The 22,954-nt window shown below is 39.0% G+C and overlaps 2 protein-coding genes across 3 annotated transcripts; both read right to left on the bottom strand.

Annotated features, from left to right (window-relative positions):
* Window positions 1–530: 530 nt before the first annotated feature.
* Window positions 531–14,059, bottom strand: pde9ac (phosphodiesterase 9ac). 2 transcript variants are annotated; one of them, XM_020600080.1, is made up of 19 exons: window positions 13,979–14,059; window positions 10,426–10,559; window positions 9,226–9,296; window positions 8,166–8,243; window positions 7,209–7,252; window positions 6,974–7,028; window positions 6,636–6,706; window positions 6,408–6,495; window positions 6,211–6,292; window positions 6,027–6,101; window positions 5,857–5,943; window positions 5,525–5,629; window positions 5,231–5,313; window positions 4,810–4,966; window positions 4,530–4,643; window positions 4,179–4,283; window positions 3,954–4,082; window positions 3,775–3,870; window positions 531–1,920 (listed from the first exon to the last, which is right to left on the bottom strand). In XM_020600080.1, the coding sequence occupies exons 2-19, from the start codon at window positions 10,492–10,494 to the stop codon at window positions 1,870–1,872; spliced, it is 1,560 nt and encodes a 519-aa protein (XP_020455736.1). In that variant the 5' UTR covers window positions 10,495–10,559; window positions 13,979–14,059; the 3' UTR covers window positions 531–1,869. The 2 variants fall into 2 exon arrangements, with proteins under 2 accessions (XP_020455736.1, XP_020455735.1); XM_020600079.1 differs by lacking the exon at window positions 13,979–14,059 and adding an exon at window positions 10,927–11,053.
* A 509-nt stretch (window positions 14,060–14,568) lies between these two features.
* hepacama (hepatic and glial cell adhesion molecule a) lies at window positions 14,569–22,678 on the bottom strand. Its single transcript, XM_020600164.1, has 7 exons — window positions 22,437–22,678; window positions 19,380–19,727; window positions 18,797–19,078; window positions 16,998–17,088; window positions 16,698–16,765; window positions 16,446–16,516; window positions 14,569–15,903 (listed from the first exon to the last, which is right to left on the bottom strand). Exons 1-7 carry the CDS (start codon window positions 22,531–22,533, stop codon window positions 15,556–15,558), a joined length of 1,305 nt encoding a protein of 434 aa, XP_020455820.1. The 5' UTR covers window positions 22,534–22,678; the 3' UTR covers window positions 14,569–15,555.
* Between the last annotated feature and the right edge of the window lie 276 nt (window positions 22,679–22,954).

A 22,954-nucleotide genomic window follows, 5' to 3' on the forward strand; every position in this document is an offset into this window, starting at 1 on the left:
ACATGTTACTAAAAAAACTCAGCAATAAAAACATTGTAGAGTAGCTGGAGGAAAACCACCCAGATCTGATAAGATGTGAAGAGAGAGGGGTGTGGTGCGGGCTGAGATAAGTGGCACCTTCAGGTGCTGGATAACTGGCTAATTAGTAATATTTCAACAACAATGTGGGTGCATTCGAGCCCTCAAGCCTAAACTGTGTCAATAAATTGTAACTCAGTCAGGACGATGGGCAGGGACGCTGCACATAAGCGAAATGTCTGCACAGCCATTCAAGATGGAAAGATCACGCAGCCTTACACATGGGGTCAGACAGTGCATCTATTTGGACTGTGGAAAGGGAGAAGAGGTTTGAATGTGTGAAAGTAAGACATGGTTTTTCAGATGTAAAGTCTCAGTTATGATGCACTGCTGACAAACACTGGACATATACACACATTTTCCACTGAAATGAAGCATAAACATGACAGAAAACATTATGTATGTATGTTTTTAATATTCAAATGTTCAACGTAGGTGGGCAGATTACACATCTACACTGAGTAAAAACAGAAGTTCAGGAAACAATTATTTTTTTATATTTGTGGATTTAGTGTGGACAAATAACTGGATTTACACAGCTGACTTCACAATAGCAAAAAAGTTATAATGAACCAAATCCAGTCATTGCAAGTGACATGTTACTACAGTGATCAGTTATATATGCTGTGGTATACTGGGGTCTAACAATTGTGCCAGTGGCAGACATTCCCAACTTGAACTATGTCACATGGTCTTCATCAGAGACCAGAGTTTACTTAGGTTTTTGAAAATGGATTTGTTCAGAGGCAAGTTCAGGAGCTGTTACACGCATTTCAGAAGTGCTGTGAACAAAATCCTAACAGCCTCTGTGCTTGAATGGCAGGTGATCCATATTTATTGCAACTGAGCAAACTCCATCTGCTGATGAGGATTGTGCAACATGGCTGAAAACCCCAGAAAAAGCTTCCTGGCATTGTTTCATCAAGCTATTTTTTAAGGTCAGGAATGTATTTGCAGAAATGGTAATATGTTAGATGGACAACATAAACAGCACAAAGCATATATGATGTCCATGGTTTTCCAGTCCCCGCTATAAAGATAGAAAACCATCTAGAATCTATGTTATCTAACCTTTATATGTAAGACTCAGGGTGTAACAGACATCATACAGTTTTGTGTATTGTGAGATAGTACAACATTTTTACCTTGAACACTGTATGGCCCTGTGTGGCTTTGTTTTATTAAAAAGATGTGAAAGAAAGAGAATTGATCTAAAATTGCAATGGTTTAATGAACTACTTATTGTGTCTGAGCAAAAAAAGTAAAGCTGCATTATTCTTTGGAAAGTAGTGAACCATTTCAACCAAACCTTATTGCTACAATGAGGAAATGGTTCACTACTTTCCAAAGAATAATGCAGCTTTATTCTTTGGAAAGCAGTGAACCATTTCAACCAAACTTTATTGCTACAACGAGGAAAAAATGTCCCACTGAGAAATAATTTATCATTTGCAGGAAATATTTTGCTGATCCTTTGGTCCTTGAGGTCTGTATATTTTATAAAATACCTGGTAATCAATCTTAAAATACGTTTTTTTTTTGTTTTGTTTTTTTTTGGAGAAACTGGTCCTACAAATTCTCAAGGCACTATTAAATTACAAAAGGTATAGAGAGAACAACATAAACACCATGATACATTAAGGTCACCAGGTCTTCATTTGTCAAAGTTGGCCATCTGCCACGTTGACACCTAAGTTGAGTACAGTATGTAGCCAAGCAGTGTCTTTTCTCTTGGCCTCCTGCTCCATCTGTCACTTTCAGAACACAGAGCAGAAAATCTTCACAGAGGCCTCACTCACATTTTTTCAAGTCTTTCCTGAATGTGATCATGAAAGAAGATCCCTGCAATAAAATAAGATCTGAAATTAGGCAAGAAGACACAGCTGGGCCTGAACGAGCAAAGCTGAAATTAAAACTAGTTTTAAAGAACAGCTCAGCTGTTCCTAAGTCAGCACAAACCATCCTACATCATCCACGTCTGTGCGAGTGAGAACTGGCCTCTGTATGTGGAACGTTAAAACTTACTTGGAGTTTGTTCTATGTCTGTGGAAAAGTGCAATGTAAAATGACAGGAAAGAGTTTGAGAGCTGACAAAGTTACATCTTGTCGCTGAAAACAGAAAAAGATAACAGTGTTTAGGACAGAAACAGATAAGCAACCATTTTACCACTTTGTTGTCAACATCTCAGTTGCTGAAAATTGTGCTTGTTTATGTAATTGGACTGTTTTTCTTTAATATTAATGTAAAAATCATTTTTGTGAGGCTTTTTTTTCTTTTTGTCTTGTCTTTATTTTACCTTTGCAGGCCACAGATTTTCTACACAACTAGCTCTACACTGACCCAAAAGAGTTGATCACTCTGAGCTGACATTTCTTTATCGTGAGTAACTGGTGTTAATTTGAAAGGCGAATCCAAAGTGATGACAGTGCTGCACGTTCCTACAGGCCTGGCTTTTGTAGATGGAGCTCAGTATAGAGGAGAGTTGCTGTGGAGAGGCAGGAGGGAGGCAGAGACAGAGAGCACTCATGACACTAACACTAAACACTAAGGCACAACCAAGGAGTCACTTACTTTTAGTTACACTGAGAACACTGCATTCACTCACTGCAGAGCTTACTTCTTCATCCTGCCTAATGATACAGTTTCATTTCCTTCTGTGCCTTGTTGAACAAAAGACACACCTTTATGTTAGCAAGTGGTTTGATTTATGTGTTTGTGTGTATGTGTGTGACTCCACCCGTCAAATTGCACAACTGATATTCGGTGATGTTTAGTAGCTCCAGGTGAAACACCTAAAAAACACATTTCTGTTTATGTTGACTTTTTTTTTTACTTGCAACAAACATGTATTACTGCCATTGTTTTAACCCCTTGCATTCACATTCACATGGCCCTAATTTGGCACATCTACAAGGACATAGTGGCATTTTTGGCACCTTGCAGGAGTGTCATTTTTTCCTTTGATTAATTAAGCTGTGTGCAGGCTTGAACTAGTTTTATTCCCAGCAATGCTCACCGCATCCCCTGAGGTCTCAATATAAAAATTTCACTCTATGATTGTTCACACACACAAAAAAATCGTAATAATGCTCTGATTTTGTCTACATTCTGATTATTTTACTAGAATTAGAAACTAAAAGCTACAGCAAAACCTGTGTCCTACATTCTTTATTGTACCCTAGAGCATTACGTGTCCAAATTCAGAAGCACATCCCAAACCTTAAAGCAAAAGTAGCAATAGTTCGGAAAATATGCTTGTCTGCTTTCTGGTGGAAATGTTGTATAAATGGAAAAGTTTAAAGATCAAGTTTGCAGTTTTACAGGTAGTTATGTACGGGACTACTTCTTGGCTAGAACCAGTAATGTTCTGGAACCTCTACTGGTGTCATATGCAATACAAACTGCACAGCCCTGTGAGGTAAATTAGTGATTTGTGATGAATAAAACTAAAGCTGACTTGATTTGTCTACAAGCTACAGTAGATGGAGCCAAGAAATAGCCTGGTAGAAACTCTTCCACTTGACTTAAGTTAATTAGTGAGCTCTGAAAGTGCTGGTTGTGGGACAGATTTAAGCAGCTTTTGCCATAAGCTGCTATAGCTATAAGACAAGCTAACTTAACAAGTGTAACCGGAGTTTTGGCAGCTTTTATAGCTGAACACAATCAAAGAGAACGAGAAAGAGAATGGGCTCTACCTCTGTCATGGCATCATCAATCTGTTTCAGCTCTTCATAGTGGTCACGAGAGTCTCTCAAAGGCTGAACCATGATTTCTTCAATCTGAGGGAAAAGCTGGTGGAAAACACCATGTGTGAACATTAATTATTGATCAGGCAGAGTGTGTTAGACACACATCCATAAAGACTTAGTTCTACCTTCATGACAGTCTCAAACATTGGGATGAGGACAAACTTGATGAATCCAATTTGAGCTGTGGGTTTGGTGACTTTGTCTCTGTCCATGAAGGGAGCCACTGGGAGACCCTCAGACTTCTCCCTGTCACTCTGGAAAGCATGCACATGGAGATGTTATTTGTTGATCCAGTCTTTTCTTCAAGCTGACATCCCTAGGTCATGGATTCTGCTTTGATTTGTGGTCACCTGCATGAAGTACTCCTCCAACAGACAGTCCACCCACGGCTCGGCTACTTCAGTGGGCCTCACCTCGTTGGAAATATCACAGCACTTGATCAAAACCATTTTTAGCTGAATACACAAACATACAATGTACAAAGACAAAGAGGCCTATTCATTATTACAATAACACACACAGGTCTGTCTTACTACTCTATGACTGTGACCACCATTTACATTAATACAATCCATTTGTCTTCTGCCCATTACAGCACACTCAGTGGACAAAGGCCTGCTTGTGCTGAAGTGGAATCATCGGTGTACAGTATAGTTAACAGCTGAAAATCAGGCACAATGTAAGACAGAATGTAAACATACACATTTCACATGCTCTTCATTGGTGAAGTCAAAGTTGTCCAATTTCTGCTTAAAGGCATCTAGGATTTCTCCGTGTTTGGCCATGTCAGTGGCCAGAATGAGGGTGATAACTGCCTGAAAATAGAACAGCAAAACACAAGCATGCATTAGGTTGTGCATTGTGCATGATAATCTTCAGATTATGTCTTTGTAATACTGTGTTTGTCATTAATAAATCCCTAGAATAATTTACTTAAATGCTATACTGCTCACTACTTAGGGTTTTAACTGCACATGTCACCTGTCTGATGTGTTTGAACGCCTCAGGATCCACATTTGCAAAGATGTTGCACTCGGGAAGCGAAAGGATCTGGAAGGCCACAGCGCAGTGATGGTTCTCCAGTGGAGATATATCGTTGTAACGCACTGCCAGCTCTGTGCGGGCATTGATTTGGTACCTGATAGTTGGGTGACAAATGATGCATGGTGGATGGTGGTATTTTCTCATGAAGAGAAAGGTCTTTGCCTGCCCCAAACTTTGAACAAAAACATGATAATCTGAACCGGCATGTTGTCATACCAGAACTCTCTCCATGCTTAACTAGTTTCACAGTTCACTGACAACAGTGTTGTGCAAAGGATGTCAAAACATACTGGGGGTCAATGGGCATCTGCACTGCTCTATCTGTCACCACCCTTACAGACGGAATAATGGGTCTTACGTGTTGTCGTAGCCGGGGTGGTCCAGGTCATGACACACTGCAGCTGTCATTAAAATGCCCATATCTGCGAGAGTCAGCTTTTCCTGGACAACCATGTAAATGAAAGCCGTTAATAAATATCTAGAAATTCATTGGCTGGTAGCAAAGACAGGTGATTCTATCTTGAAATGTGGTATAGAATTTAACCTAATCTGTCAATTATTTTGTTAAAGTGCATCTTAAATGAAGGGTATTCAACTGAATGGTATCCTTGGTGTGCATGAGCGCACACCTACAGACAAACATGGACGTTACCTGTAGACTGCAGAGGTGAATCATGCCGTACATCATCTGGCTAACGCAGAAGCAGTGCCGAAAGTTGTGGAAAGGATTGTTACGGTAGTTCTCCTGGATTGCCAGCTAGAAGAATTATTTATTTAGTGCACCAGCTGCAGAATCTTACTGTAGATCAGAAGAATTACCAACAATATACCATTTAATAATTATTGGTGTCAGAACACCAATACTCCTCTTAGCAACACCTTTGCTTTTACATATAAGCTTGTTTGAATTCCGGACCATGTGCATGGTAGTATACAGTGTATTCATGTGCTCAGTTCAGTGGTTCTGTAGTGCTCTAACTTTACCAGCCAGCGTTTCAGCGTGATGGGGTTCATGTCAAATTCCTTTACCAGCCCCAGGTCATGGTACATGTACTCCAGACAGCTCAGCATCTGCAGCATCAATGAAATAGAGCAGCAAGTCAGACACCGGTCACCTGGATAACAGGGAATGGAAATGGGTGATATCAACAAACCTCATTGTGTTCCCAGTGCCAGACGTCAAATGTTGGCTTCTTCAGTGCCTCAACGGTCTCCTGAGACAGTGTGTACTATATGTGCCACATAAATAAAGTCATCAGAACAACAAAAAAAAGTAGCAGCTTTGTTAGCTTTGACTTTATTTGATAGCAAAGAAATGATCCATCACAGTGGACATACTTTTGGGTAGTTTGGAACATCTCGTCTAGGGGTGACTTTTTTCCCATCGTCTGAGAAGTTGTATTTGCACAAACAGTTTACTCTGAGGTTAGAAGGGTAAATAAATATAAATAAATTAAAAACAAATAGAAATAAATAAATATTTTTATTAAATTTGTTTTCTTTGGATGGGGTATTAGAAGGAGTCTTGCTTTCACCTGCCACTGCCTCTTGAAGCTATCTCTTCTCGCAACTTCTTCAGATCATTTTTACATTTCTCAATCTCCACCACTTTCAAACCCTCCACTGAAACAACATGACAAGTAATGAATCGCTTTAGAAATGCATTTCCACTGGAGTGATTTCATTTGATACTGATATCACAGGTTATCGTGTATTAAAATAAGATTTTCCTTCAGAAACCCTGTGTAAAATGTGCCACGCACATTCCACTTTCTTCTCCAGCACGGCTAGCCTGCTGGTGATTTCAGTCTTCAGTTCATTGATACGAAAGGCCCTGTGAGAGACGAGCAAATCATAAGATTAGAGGATGATGTACTTCACAAAATTCATTGGTCATAATGCTAAAATAAAACTGGAATCAAGCCCTGCAAAACAAATGATAAAGGTGAAAGAAGAACTTGTCTGACTTAACTTACCTCCATGGGTTGCATCATGTATAAATACTGAAATGCCCAGTTATCAGGTATGTGTGTGAGGTATGTGTTAGACTGGGGAAGGACAGGTTTCAGCCAAAACACAACATAAATATCCGAAACATTACCTGCCGAACTGCTCAGCCACCTGCGTCAACACAATCTGAAACATGTCCTCCTTCTCTGCAGACATAAATACACTACTGGTCAGTCAGTTTGAACAACAATCACATTGTCAAGCTTTATATTTTCAACTCCTCACTGCTTTCTCATTGTGTGTTCTCACTAGATGTGTTGTTATATGACTTTATGTGTTTGTGAGTGATGAGAAAAAGGAAAATCAGCTTGCTGTTGACACTTTACCTCCAAGTCGATCAGTAGACACAGGGACAACTTTGTACAAAGAGCTGTGAGAAAAACAGGCTGACTGCAATTATGAATGTAATCACAATTTGGCTTGGCATTTTGTACAGTGCTTTTTGACAAAGATTTCAACCCCCCAGCCTATACGACCTATATGGTTGTTTGTCCCTCTCTCACACACCCCATGAGGGTGTCTCATTAAATAAAGCTCCTATGGTAGTGGGAAGAATCGCAACAATTTCGCCAACATTAACAACAACGTACGGCACACTACCAAGGTTTACAGACCTTTGTCATGATGGAAACAGCCATAAAAATGATGGCTAGCTAGCATGCTACATAGAGGCAAGCTAGTGGAACTCTTGGAAACAGCCATAACATTTTGCCCCACACACCACTTGGTTAGGTTTAGGCACAGAAACTATTTGGTTACAAAAAAAAATTGTTCTATTAAGGAACAAAGACACAAGTCCCAGCTCTCCTGAGAGGAAGTCCTATGCTTTGTGTACCTAGCCATCCAACCCAGCCTCCTGCTAATGTGCTAATACATCATGCTACTTTCTGCTTTCTTAGTGTCATAATCAATATGGTCGCTAGACCAAACATGTAACAGTTTGTTGTAATAACCTGCTGGCACAAACAATGTATACTGTCATATTTTACGTGAGGACGGCCTCAAAGAGTTACAGTCAAATGTGTTGTTTACAAAACTCTATAAAGAGATGACCAAACAATCTCACAACATGTTTGATTTAGTAGCGGATATGTAGATACTGTTGAAAGCGCCAGCTATTAAATGGACATTGTGGGTAGGACTTTCCTGGTGTCAAAGTATCAATCTCAGCTTATAAAGAGTGTTTAAAAGCAAAAGCAACACTAAAACAGGGAAGCCATTTTGAAGAAATATAATGATGTCATTGAGATATAATAATAACAATAATAATGTCTGTATTATACTTTGGAGAATTGGTGGGCATGGTGGGATCTATAGAAACCAGGGCACCTTCTGGGTCCATCATCTTTATGGCAGTGCTCCTGCAGTGAGACAATAAGAAAAAAATGAAAAAAACAAAACAACAAAGTATACTACGTTGTATTCAGTTGTATTAACACTCCTTAACCTTACATACTGTTTTTTTTGAACAAAAGGTTTTCTTAAAGAAATAGAAAATTACATTTATGTTATGAAATTTACAATAAAATTTTTTATTTTAAGTAAACATTGCTATTTATAATGTGTACATTTTTGGCATTGGAAAGTTATATTTTATTGTTTCACAGAAAGCACAATGTGCATTGTAATCTGTATCTTTAATGGCAGTCAGCAGTGATACATACATCAAAATGCACCATTTCCAGTGAAAACCTATGCAGTCCACTTCAGGTTGCAGAGTGAAAGTCTGCAGATATATCTATATATACCTAAGCAATAAACTTTATTAATTATATACATGAACATATAAAAATCCCTCCCATAAGACATATCATCAAGACTATGCCTTTCAAAACATATCTATAAAAAATATAATATGTCAAGTGAAAAAAACGAAAAAATGCTTCTGAATCAATCACAAATGCAAAATGTTCTAAACAGACATATAGCAACACATCAGTCCTAGGACTATACCTTCGGAAGTATATTCCTAAAATACAAATATGTCAGAATTACCTGTACAGATCTGAGAAGCTCATTCAAAAGACATAAGCTGAGTATATTTGGCATGATATAGATGTTTATTTCTTAAAGAACCAACACTGACAATACAAGCGAAACAGCCAAACAGAAGTGAAAGGAGATTAAATCTTGCATCTGTCGGGCATTGCTGCCTGTTGTGATTATTGCAGTATGTATTCCTGAGCCACTCCACTTGTTATTTGCATCTTTAATTATTATGGTTCACAATGACTGCATGATAACCTTGCTGTGTTGAATACTATTTTTTGGCCAGCTTTATGCAATAGTTCTACATTTTTAACAAGCAAACAAATAAACAAACAAGAAAACAAAACAACAAACCTGGGAATGTTGGACGAGGAACACAGAAGCTCCTTGATATCGCATGGACTGCAGTGTTGACTGAACACCACCTGTGACATACACACACCTCTTTTATACAAGTTTAACTCAGATATGGAAATGAGAGCATGAGTTTACAGATGTATATTGAATTCATTGGTTATTGGGAATAAAATCACAGTAGTAGTATTGTTTATCATCATGTTACATTTTTATGAGAAAATCTCTTCTACTGCCCAACAAATTTAGAACAGTGCAACCTGACCATACAGCTTTCAAAGGCATACCTGCACACAAATAACTGCTGTGGTTTTGATATAAGGCTTTAGTGTTCTAGAAAGGTCATCAGATTTCATGTGCTTTTTTAGACATCAGTCCCACGGGAATGCAAAGTGAGGGCTGGTTCGTTGTATGGTCGAATAAGGTCAAGCCAGAGAGACCAGTGAGGGAACAATGTGAAAGAAAAGGACAGCTGGAGTGTGAGATAGCAACATTATCCACGCCTGTCATGTGAAAACAAACCAGCCTGGTTTACAGGGCCCAGTACATAGCATGACTTGTACAAAGTGTGCAAAAATCTGCCTATAGCAGAGTGGGTGCATATAGCCTGAGCAAAAACTGTGATCCTACAGCGTGAATCAAGGAGGTGTAGCAGACAAACATTCAGCCTCAGGCCATGGGCCCGGGGGGGATCGTGCCAGCGCTCTACTTGAAGCACTGCACCACCACATCAGCAGGTGTTTTGTATAGCTGCATCTCAGTACAGTATATCTGGAGCGCTGAAACATGACTCTCAAGCCTTAAGCCTTTTGTCATGAATGTTTAAAAGATCACGAAGCTGTTGTTATGATTAGAAGCTAATAGCTTTGTGATTTTATCTGTTGATTGACACATAATCCATAGGCAGACATAGCTCTTATTAATATATAAGAAACAATTAATCTTTTAAACTGTGTATACAGTATATTATTACAGATAGTTAGAATTTTTATAGTCACATCACTGCCATATGAAATTTATCCACTAGCCTACATCTTCATATTTACTAACACAAATGTTTTACATTTTCTATGAAATTAGCCCATCTTACATATCTTATGTTACATTTCTGATAGAATAAGGAGACTGAACATCATTTTAACAATATAAATTAAAAAACAAATAGAAAGAGAGAGACATTTCCACTTGAATGGGACATACCTTTTGCACCTTCCCATCCACATCAAGGTAAATGGCTCTTGGGGCATAGGAGGAGGAGCTGGAGCCCATGTTGACCTCCCTCTCCTCTCATACACACCTGCACAGATTCTGGCTTGGAGCCCTGACTGACAAACCTGAAAAGCCACCAAACAGGATCGATTTGTATGGATCCAGTAGGTAAACAAATAAGGGGAGAGCACACATTGGTTCACTACATTCATGCAGATACAGAAAAGTGTAATGCTTAATAAAAAGTAAGAAGATAAAAAAACATCAGTGATTGAAGCAAAATGTTGCCAGTCTCAAGTTAAAAGCTAACAATAAATAGAGGAATACAAAAGCAAAGCATTACCATGAAAAACATTTAGAAAATGATGAATAAGCCAATAATTTACACATATGATTTTCTGTAATTCACAGTCACTCTTTATAAGCAATCAAATAAAAAAAAGTAGTAGTAAAAGAATATACAGTCAAGCACAGCACATCTGGAAAACTCACAGACTCAGCAATGGGGAGATGTGGAGGATGGAAGTAATGTCCCAGATGCTGAGGATGCAGTGGACTCACATGCAGACACACTCAGAAAGACACAAACGCACATACGCAAAGGGAAAGAAACAGAGGCTGTGAGTGATGGAGACGGTGAAGAAGGATATGTGTGAGGGAGGTAGGAAGGGGCAGGGAGTACTACGAATATAACTGGCACTCTTACTGGTTGCCAGGGGTCGTTACTATGGAGAAAAAAAATAACACTCATGTCTTAAGTGGTGCACAGCTTTTACCTGTGCTGATCAAAAACCTTTTATCTACACGGGCTGATTCACTGTGAAATTTACAATAAAAATTTCAATAAAATATAAAGTAATATCTGAAATAAAAGTGTGTGTCCTCTGTGGGAATTGTGGACAGACATTGTAGAACACATTTTGAAGCAATAGATAATTTGAATCATAAGCTATGAAAATATATATTAAATATTTGGAATGAAATACTGTTAATAAATATGTATAGTATTACTATCAACAGAAAGGAGTGTGCACTGTGCAGAACATGTGGTGAAACATTTTGGAGTAGTTTAATCCATTGCTCACATTACTTGAAAATTATTGAACAAATGTCTAATATTTCTGTTAAAAATTAATCATAAAGTACTAATAAAAAAGTTCCTTATACTATTTAGTATTTACTCACATGTAAAATGGGTAATTTTATTCATATAAATCGTGATGCAAGCTAAGCTACTGGTCTTGAAAATCAGATAATTTAACATTTCAGTTGGACAGGAATTTACAGATGGTCTTTAATTTAGTACCCTCAAGTGCAAGGTAGGTGAGGTCCTGTTGTCCTTTGCACTGAACAACGTTCTGCTGCACCGGAAGGTCTCTTAAGCCAAATGTCTGTTGAATATCCAACTTCAAACCAATTTCTCCTCAGTACAGTAAGAGGTCTATGGCGTGGATGAATAAGATAATCCAGAGCTGACAGACTGACAGACATTAGAGGCAAATCATTGCTGGTTTTAGATTCTCCATGGGGAATGTCAAAAGTACTGTTGAAGTAAAAAATAAATAAAATAAAAAAATGGTAGGCCTTATCCTTTAAGCAAATCAGGAATATAACATACTATTAAGTAAATATTAGATGTTAAAGTAAATAAGAATTTGGGGCAAAATACAACAAGGTTTTAAGTAAAAAGTATCAATCAGGCAGGACAACATCTAATTTCTTTCTTCTGCCAAGAGCTGGTAGGACATTAACCACAAAACCTCCTCTCCTCTTCTTCAGTTCATTGATGTATATTGAGCCCAAAGCCAGTGCTCTGCTAAGGGTACCTAGTTATGGGCAACTGTCAGGTCATGGCCGAGAAACTGAACATTTCAATCAACAGGCTGGTGTGAACAGCTACAGCAGTGAGAAGGCTTGACCAGGCAGGAAGAAGAGGTAATTCATTAGAGGTGGAGAGCATCATACATAACCTCTATTCACACCTACTTGCAGATACATGCACATATACACACACATTGCATGCACACCGATGTGATGATGCTCTCCAGAGTCTAATTACTGCCTGGGCTTCCAAGCTCCCATGCAGCATTGGAAGCGAGGTGGAACATGATGGAACAGACTGTATGACTAATGCACAAAGTGTGAGATCAAAATGGATTAAAAGAAATTTCCAAGCTTAATAAAAATGGCCCACTTTCATTATCTCAGGATTTTTCATCTTCCACCTGTACACATGTGTTTGTGCATTTCCCGTGATGCTGTGTGTGTATTCAAGAGTCCGGGTTCCGTGGAATAAACAATGATTCAAATAGAACAAAGGCAGCAAAGCCCAGATCAAAACAGGCAGATCGGACTTGCTTATGTAACCGCACAACTCATTGCACCTTCATGACGGAAGATACAGTTCAGGATAAAAGCAAATAACAACAATCATGCAGATTTTCATGACAAAAGATGCCCAGCTGGACATCTGAAGGGAGCACATTATCCTGATACTAGAGATGGAACAAACCGTCTTGTGTGTGTGTGTGTGTGTGTGAATGAACTGACACATGCTTATAAGCTAGCTCACAAATAAATACAGCAAATATTGTACTTTTTACTCCACTACATGTACAGTATTTTATAACTTTAGTTACTTTTCAGAACCAGATTAACACAAAAATATAGCATCATTATAAGACCTCATTGATCTGTGGTGGAAAATTCAAAAGCAGTAATTCAAATTAAATGCATATAAGCTGGTTAAAACCAACTCCCCCTTTACCAGTTGCAACATTAAATGTGATGTACACAATAATGCATCAGTAATTATAATCCAATAATATGAGATACAGGAATGTGAAATGTGACATTCTGCATAATGAGTACTTTTACTTTTCATACTTTAATTATGTTTTGATGCTAATACTTTTGTACTTTTGCCTAAGTAACATTTTGAGTATCCTGAGTATCCAGGAAAAAGAAAACCCCACACAATCTAAAAGACTCCTGCGCCCTGTGCCCCATCCGTAATGTTCCCTTGTAGTCTTCATTTTGTCAGGACTGTAACAGAAAGGTTCATTTTGAGCTGTAATTTTCTAAGCCTTAGTGGTAGTGTTCTCCTAAACCCTATTCAACAGTAAATGTTTAGAATAGGTTGTACACCACCATTTATATTTACACTACCATTATATTTATTAAGAGGATATTTGAAAGCATATAACACAAGCTAGATAGCCAACTGCTATTGCCCAGCCGAGTTTAGCCAAGTCCAGAACCGATTGTCGAGACAGTGTGCTGTGCATTTTAACAAACAGCAGATGATGCAAATAGACTACATTTAGCTGGCATGGACTCATGCAAAATTGACCTGACTATAAAAAGTACATTGCAATTAGGTTGCATGTTTAACACTCTTAAGTACATAAACTTGTCTTCAGCAAAAGCAAGGTTACCTGGCTGGGCTACAGACGTTACACCCCCATCTACAACAGGTGTAGCAACGTCCTGTTGTGAGATGCTATGACATTACACCATTTAGTTGTAAGTACAGTAATGTTACCTCAGTTTCAGTGCGGTGCACCTTAGGGTGTCTTCACATATGAAGATGTAGTCTAGGTTTTCTTCAGACACTTATGTTTGAAGTGGGCCCACATGTCAACCCGTTTTCCCTTCCAAACCCTACTGTTACTACATATTCCCTTTCTATCACTGTAACTTGTCCCAGCTCCCGCAACCACAGCATTATAGTGCCACAGTAGTTAGATCTATGGTGGCGCATTCACGGGCACGCTGCTTGTCTGTGGAGTCACCAGGCAGATGAATCAGGTGTGCAGGAAGAGATGTGTGCAGCGGTGCAGCAGCAGAAAGAAGGGCACTTGGATTAGGCAAGCAGGCCATGTAATCTTAGCTCTTCATTTTTATCAATGAAAATATATAGAGATTTACTTAAAGGTTTTACAACTCTATTTTATTTCTCAATCTTTGGTCATCTTATCAACTGCTGGAATGGAAATTTTGCCATTTTGTTTTATGACCATTTGCTAGGGGAAACTGTCAGAGAATCCACATCATTTTAAGGAAACTCAGAGCATCCTTTAATCTTTTTATTCTTCTAATAGTTTTTATTCCATAGTTTCTGCCAGTGCAGTACTAAGAATAACACACAGGATGAAATAAACCACTAAGTAATTATAACTCTTACACATGGACAGATTGCCATAGAGCCTGCTGTAAACCCATTCCAGGAACAGCTTGCCCCTAATCAAAAGGGTCTGTTTATAGCAAATCAAATGTAGGCTGCCGTACATGATTGTATGGCCTGCAGAAATAGAAGATTTACTATAAATATGAACTAATTGACCTCACAGAATAGTCTCCTCTCATTTTGTGGGTCTGAGTGCAGCTTGATCCTCAGTGACATACTAAAGCCAAGTAAGTCGAGAGTAAGAGGCACCTTGATTAGACAACCGGCTGCTTATGGATGTTGACTTCAAGTAAAGCTAACAGCAGCAACACATCCAAACCAAAAAAAGAGAAAAGAAACTTTCATAACACACCCAAAAATGTCATTAAAAAACAAAACGGTGTATGAAAAGTGTTAAAGCTAGAATATATATTTATATTTTTAATAGAATCCAATAAATCTCAGTGGAGATGGTTTCTGAAAGTGTTTAAAGAAATGTGTGGGTGACACCTAATGGACTAGGAAGAAATTACATTTATAGTCATAAAAGGCAAATCACATTCAGTTCCCTCAGAAAAGTAGGTAAAAGGGAGGATTTATGTCATCATTAACTTACATATGTACAGGCACTTATGAAAAGATCCCAGCAAAATTCACAATTCAACAAGAAGCAAAAATATATACCAGGACCTGAAGTTCACTACTGTCTCAATATCATATACATACTACATGCTGGTGGACTGGCTATACTTGTTCATCTTACAGGATATCATCAAAAGAAACTGTTGAAATACCATCATAAAGACATAGATGATACATAATGGAACACAAAGAGTTAGCTGAAAGTGAACCAGCCTTTTATCCTAGTGCATCATATCCATTGTCCTTGTGTCAAGATGCAGTAGAAAACCAATAAAATATACGTGCAGACATCTGAGCATTAGTCATTGTTGCTATGGAACCTGATCGCTGGGACCTGGACACTCTGCCTCTACAGGCAGGTGGCTGGTTGAGATGCCTACTGGAGGACGGACCTTTCTTATCGGGCTGAAACTGCGTGGAGACGAGCTGGGTGAATGAGCAGGTGAGCAGACAGGGCGTAGGGGAGGACCTGGAGTGGGCTGTTGGAGAGTTTGCGCTAGCGGCGAGGGGCTGCGGGGGTACCTGCGAGGGGCAGACCAGATGGGCCGCTCAGTTTTGTTGGAGGAAGGAGGAAGAACTGGAACATAGGTGGCAGGGATACTTATTTCTGATTGGCTGACAGCATTGCCAGAACATTCCTCCAGACGCTCCAGAGTCTCCTGGAACAAAATTTAACGTGAGAATCATTGTCAGCTGTGGTGTTTCATGTGTGATTCTCATTTTAATGAAGCCATAATTTGTACCAAAACAACAACTGGCTATGTTGGTCCGTCTCCCAGTCAACCACTTCTGTGAAATGTCTCAACAACTAATTGATCAAAAAATTTGTATAGACATTCCAGAGGATGAATCTTAATCATTTCAATGATCCCTTGACTTTTCCAGTCACCATAAGGTTCATATTTGTCATTTTTAGTGAAAGGTCTCAACAACCTTTTGTTGTATTGCGACAAAATTTGGCAGATACTGTACATTCATGCACCCCTGATGATTACTTACCTTTTTCTTTAGCGTAATCCTCAGTGTTTTGCAATGCTTAAAAACTAATGATATTCTCACTGTCAGACTAAGCTGTGGTTTGTTCTGAGTGCTAATTAGGAACTACTGTGCCTAAGCATGTGTTTTTCATTGTTGTAAAGCTGTCAGTGACTCATGCAGATGGTGGAGGGGTGCACAAACTGTTACAAAAACAGCCACTTACATCTTCATTGAGAACATAAAGAGGCATGGGACTCCTTCGACCAAGTGTGGTTGGTTTGGGTACAACATCAACTGTAAATAAACATACTTATTTTAGAACTGGTTAGCATTCTGCTGACTAGTTAAACAGTCAAAGTATTTTATATGTATATGTCAACAGCTAATTCCACCATAAAAATGTGTAAAAGAACATGTGTACACTGAACACATTTTATGAAGACACTGTTTAGGAAGCAATGAAAATGTTGCTCACCATCATGGCCATTTTCACTCTGCTCTACATAGACAGGAGCTCTTTGGGGGACAGGTCGATGTTTCTTTCTACAGCAAGGAGAAAAAAAACACACACACACATCCAAACTCCCAAACTTTTCCCCAAAACTCTGGCTTACACAAGCTACAGGTCAAAGTGTAATTTTCCAGTAAATATTATGCACAATATTAGTGGAGTGACACTGTTGAACTAAGTGAGATTCTGGTCACATCTTTGAGTAGAGGGAGAGAAGGAGACAGACAAGAGGGAAAGAAGAAAGAGAACAAACACAGCTCTTACTTGGACGGTTTCCAGCAGGCACACACGGTGACCAGTGTGATGAGGAGGAATATGCCCCCAGTGGACAGGATGATGTATAGCGAGCTCCTTCCTAAACCAGAGTGGTGCAGAGAGGTAGTCAGGGACACAAAGAGAGAGAGAGAGAGAGAGAGAGAGACACTTGTGTCAGGGACAGCAGGGCAATGCACTTTCTCTCTCACTGAACCACTGGCTTGTACCTTTACTGTGATTTACATGTATACAGTATAACATGCTAAACTTTCTTGTTTTTATCTTTGACAGTGGAAAACTAATGTTTGTAGGATTAGTTGAAGTTGTGTCTTTAAGGAAAAAAAAGTTTTTTTGGAACATCCAATTTTTTTCTGTCAGAAAATAAGCTTTAATGAAACATCGCCAGGATATGGAGCATGCAGAACATTTTTACAGTGCTTGCCAAGTCTTTTGAGTGTGCTGGCATGAACAAGGTGCAGTGAAGTAGCACATTAGGGTAACCACTTTCAGACTTTGTGCCATGCTGCTATGCATGCGAAAGGAACAGAGAGCAGTTTGAGGGCCTGTAGCTGTCTCTTCATGCAGCACATCACAGTACAACAATAATGAAGTCAGGATTACTGAGGTCCACTGAGGCAAAACGCCCTCCCCACCTGCCTTCTCTTTCTGCTCCCTCCTCATAAATAAGTGTCCATTCATTGGATTAGTCTGCTGCTCCCTCTCTCTCAGCCTGACATGTGGCTCTACACTGGCGCCCAGTAACAGGCACTCCGAGCCAACTCTGCTGTGCTCACAGCCTGGATTGGCACTTGCTGTAAACAACATTGTTGGACAGGCAGGCATGCTTGTGTAAGGTTCAGGATGAGATGATAATTGCTTCTGATGGCCACTGACAATTGATGATTGTTAAACAACTGGATAAAATATATGTCATCTTCATGATCACATTTTTTGTGGAAAGAAATAATTATAACTAGAAACCAATGGTAGAATTTACTAAAGTTCTGCACTTAAGCTTTGTACTTTTGGTACCGTTACTCAAGTATTACCATTTAATGCTATACTTTTTACTCCACTACAACTACAACTACTCCTTTGCAGATTACAGTTTTACATAGAAAACATGTCACAATCCCATTAAATAGGATGCATTTTTATAAATAAGCCATTCAACAGTATGTACAGTAGTATACACTGACTCCATCTCAAGCAGCCACAAAAGTAAAATGCTCCTTACCCATTATTTCATAAATAATCATCCAGTATTTAATAAAAGCCTATTCTGCATAATGAGTACATTTAATACTTGAGGAACATTTTGCTGAAAACTGTTATTTTACACTGTGGCATTGCAACTTTTACTTAAAGCATCATAAGATGTCCTTTGGTTAGAAACCTATTTAATGCTTCTATACACTGTAAAACAAAAACAAAAACAAAAAAGTACAGGGGATGCTGACTAATATCACTGTCAACATATATAAAATGATCTGTTTTTTAATTTTTATAAAGTGAAATCTACTGGGCTTTAAAGATTAGTATCTATGTTTTTTTTTACATGAAAAACCTTTTAAATACACAAACAAAGAAACAAACAAACCTGTATTTAAAAATGCAGGAGATTGCTGAATTTTTAAAAGATTGTTATTTTCCATAATTTTATGGTACATTTTTGGCATCCCAGCTGCCAGAATATTACAAATTGTTTTACATTTTTTAATTTTTATTTTACAGTGTACCATTATGGTTTCATTCCTAATGTAAACCTGTATAACCTGAGAACCTACTGGTTGTAATATGCCACCTACTGTAGACAGTGAGCCTGACAGGCTTGCTCTTCATTCTGCTGATGGAGTTCTCCACTGCACAGGTGTAAATGTCATCATCTGACATCAGAACGCGTGAGATGGTCAGCACCTTTTGGTCATGTGAAAGCAGCAGGCGTGAGTCATTGGTCAGCACCTTGTCTCCCTTCAGCCAACTGTAGATGGGCTTGGTGCCATTATCGTGGGAACAGTGAAGGTTGAAGTACTCACTGTACTCCAGGACAGATGAGGCCATCATCTGGATATAAGGTTTGGACACAGGAACTGAGGATGACAGGGCAAAGGCAGAGGGGGACGTTAGACTGAAAGTCAAATATAACAGTGGGTGGTTGACCTGTAGTTATACACGAACAACTGATAAGTAGTATCCCAGTTAACACACTACCAACACTGTGAATCACTCTGTATTGTGCTCTTAAAAACTAAACTCCAGGATCCATATATTTTCGACTTGTACTGATTTACTTTTAGATCACAACTCCTCTTCAGTGTCCTGCTCTGATTACTCATATACTTTGAAATATGAGAGAACCCAGTTTTTTCAAAGGGATCTAATTCTGCATACCATCCACAGTGAGTTCAATGTAGTGCTCTCCGGTGAAGCTGTCATCTGTGATGGAAATCTCCACTTCATACATGCCTTCATCTGAGAGCTGCAGGTTGTGGAGCAGTAGTGACCCATTCTCGAACACCTGGATACGGTTGCGGTACTCTGGCCTCAGGTTCCCTATGATGCCTGTTCCTACGGACTGCACGACCGTGATAGGCTTCTCTTTGTCCCTCTTTAGCTGCCACTTAATCACAGGCTTGTCAGGGCTGCTGCTGGAGTAGCTGACTGACAGCAGGGCCTCTTTACCCTCTGTGCCCCTCACCACCTGGGTTTGGCTGGTCACATTCACTCCTGACACCTCACCTTGATAAAAGGCAAAGAGAGACAGAGAGGTGTATAAGGATAGTATGGGGTTGTTTGAGGATGAAGTGTAAAGCAGACATCAGAGGACCCATCTCCTCTCATGTAGTGAAGCAATAGACTTATGAAAGACATAAAAACCATGCTAGTTACTGCTACATTATTTACCAGTACAAGCACAAATATAAAGGAAAAATAATGTGCAGCAAAGGTGCATGGATACACTGGCCCATAAAGAATGTGAAGGCGATGTCTCGTTGTGTTGAATTTTGAGTAAATGTGCCCTGTTTAGAGCATCACGCTAATTATCCATTATAAATATATACATGACATACATCAGTATGTTAATTTAAAAACAATAAATACTATCCCATACATCTACATACAGTAGCGGATGCTTCAGCTACATCCAAACGTCCACTTTATTGTTTAGTTTGAGCACAGACAGGACAGAAAATTATTCATCTGCAGTGTTTGTGTCATCAGCTGACAGCTGTTAGCTAGCATTAGCTCCTGAACTGAGAGCTGAGATCAGTGTGTAGTCATTTCTCATACTATCACTCTCATCTACAGGATCTCTAGGGCTGCTGGGAGTTAGATACAGTCAGCTAAGGTTATCAAGCCTAAATTATGATAGTCAGTAAAGTGAGATCTAAATGATTTAACAAGCTCTTTAGTTAAACAAAACAAAAATGTTTACGTGTATATACAATGCCCCAATCTCACTATTCCTTCACATTCTTTATGCACCGCAAGTGGAATGTACAATCTAAATTTACACAGGTACAGTGTTAGAACAATATCAAGACTGTTTCATTTTGCTTAAAAAATCTTGCTTGTGTGATTCCATTGTTTTTCACAACAACATTTAAGATATTCTACTGTGTACAAAAAATACTAGATTGTCTACTTCATTTATTATACTTTTGTGGTTAGCATTCTTGTTCATTTGCAGCATTAAGTTTTACATGCAATAACACTGTATAGAAAATCTCAGAACTGTGTAACAGTGTTGAGCTGTTTGTTTCAAATGGTCTGAAAATCAAACCACTCAAATACACCATACATGTTGATGTATGCATCTGTCGTTATATTCTTTAAAATGAGAACATTGACTTCATACTAAAAGCATAGCTACTATAACTTGTATTTCATTGTTCATGATTGCTGCACTCACTGCACAATGCACTTAGATGCAAGAGGGCCTAAAACATCAAGCATGACAAACCCTATAGTGTATATTATTTAAATAGAAAAAGATTATTGCATATTTATCTAAATCAATCAAGCAAGCAAGCAAATAGATGTAAGCTATGAAATTAATAATAATATTCAGCCGTATTTTATTGTAAGAAGTGTCACTCAAGTCCAGTTAGTTAATTTATAATAGATTGATGTATTATTTTTAACTGGTTGCACACTTTATGATTAGGATGTCTGTGTATTTTTTCCTCAAAACAGCCATTAACCAGCTTATACCATGCACACAAACCAACTCATGTTGCATTTACTGTTGCCCATGATGTCTAGTCATGTCTTAATCCCTAATCTGTTTCCCAGAAACTCCCCCAGGAATTCCTCATGACCCCTCTCAGTGAACAAATAATACACTAATTTTGATTTGTGTCCCCCATTGTCCTCCACCTCACAGGGATACAAGGATAAGGTACTAGAGTGTAAGCCACATTTCATCCTTTATAAAAGAGCCTTGTCCTGGAAACCAAACACAGCAAAGCTATTATGTTCACAGTGGAGGTTCCTATAACTCAGCTGTAGCTGGACACATGTAGGCATCCTACTGTTAGGCCTCAGTGATAGATAGATCAACCTAGGAGAGAGACAGGAGTGAAGGAGTGAGAATGACCAAGAGAGACTCTGCACTGTTCACTATTCTTTGCAGCGAGGCAGTTAGCAGGGCATCGCCTCATTGCTGTGGCAACCATTTGGTTCGCCTGACAGGGGTTGCCAAGGCGATAAGACAAAGGGCACGATTGTTGGAACTAGTTTCCTCCTGTGAAACGAGTGAGAGAGGGTTAGAGAGGGAGAGAAAGAGACAGGGAGTGAGAAACCCTTTGTAACTGGTAAAGCTGGGGATGGACACAGGATCTTCTGATTCTACTAGAACTTAAACCGAGCCCTTGTTACAGCCCTGACATCAAATCATACATTTTTAAACCAAAACCCCCACATGGTAAACGTTTGGCATCAGTTTTTCCCTCAGATGAACTCACCTAAAGCTCCCCACAGACAAAAACAATTTCAATAGCTCTGCACAAAACTTAATATCATCACACTTAACCTACACATCCCCTTCTTTCATGTCTACAATAGCCACTCCAAGCTCCTTTCAGCATTTATTGGGGATCCAGTACAGAGCACCACCCATGAACGAAGCCATTGTGTTGCCAGTCCATGGAACACAAGGACAAGAAAAAACATCTGTGACTAACTTAACCGGGATTAACTTTATTTCCAAAAGACTAAGGATTTCTGTTTTGATCCAGTTTTTAAGCTACCCCAAAAGAATATAGACAAAGAAGGCAAACTGTAAAAATAAAGTAATTAAAGATAATAATTACTAATAGAGTTAGGTTTCTCAGAGTTAGGTTTCACATTTTAATAAAAATCCACTTGTTTGGTCATCAGCTACAACATACAAAGACATTATTCATCCTCTAATTTTTGTATAGTCCAACAAATGTTTGGACTTACCTGTGAAGAGAAGGAGGAGGAGGCCAAAGAGCGTCAGAAGTGGAGGAATGTCAACGTAACCGTTGCCTGTAGAGGAGGTCTTCCTCTCCACTTTCATCTTGTGTCCTGCGCAGAGTCTTTCTCCCACTTAGCGAGCATGGTTTATCCACCCCGGGCACGTCTCTGTGGCTCAACACTGTAACTCCACTGCCTGCCTGCAACACTGGCCTCTGCCTGATCCCCACTCTTCCCAAAGCACCCCAGTCAACAACAGCCAACTGTGTGTGTATGTGTGTTTGTGCAAGACAGAGACACAGTGTGGATGAGCTCCCCTCTTCCACTCTACACTGCTCTTTCAGAAAGGAGCTCAAAGAAATTAGTGTTCGCGCCTTTAGGTGGTTATTTTACTTAAAGTAAATGTAAATTGTTTTACATTTTCTCAAAAAACTAAAAAGTGCCATCTTTTTTACACACTATGTAAACCGTTAAAGAGTTAAATTCAATATTGAGTTAAGCTACTTTGCAAGACTTCCTGCTGG

The sequence above is a fragment of the Monopterus albus genome, unplaced genomic scaffold (genome assembly GCF_001952655.1).
Source record: "Monopterus albus unplaced genomic scaffold, M_albus_1.0 scaffold45.1, whole genome shotgun sequence".
Lineage (NCBI taxonomy): Eukaryota > Metazoa > Chordata > Actinopteri > Synbranchiformes > Synbranchidae > Monopterus > Monopterus albus.

Bases quoted from the DNA above. Each gene is read 5' to 3' on its own strand.
- pde9ac (XM_020600080.1), bottom strand. From the start codon at position 10,494: ATGGGCTCCAGCTCCTCCTCCTATGCCCCAAGAGCCATTTACCTTGAT. The intron at 6,496-6,635 runs GTGCGTGGCACA...ATGTTGTTTCAG, and splicing joins GCTGGAGAAGAAAGTGGAAT to TGGAGGGTTTGAAAGTGGTG. The intron at 3,871-3,953 runs GTAGAACTAAGT...GTTTTCCACCAG, and splicing joins TGTTTGAGACTGTCATGAAG to CTTTTCCCTCAGATTGAAGA.
- hepacama (XM_020600164.1), bottom strand. From the start codon at position 22,533: ATGAAAGTGGAGAGGAAGACCTCCTCTACAGGCAACGGTTACGTTGAC. The intron at 16,766-16,997 runs GTAAGAGCTGTG...TCCTTGCTGTAG, and splicing joins GCCTGCTGGAAACCGTCCAA to AAAGAAACATCGACCTGTCC. The intron at 15,904-16,445 runs GTAAGTGGCTGT...ATTTTGTTCCAG, and splicing joins TTTATGTTCTCAATGAAGAT to GAGACTCTGGAGCGTCTGGA.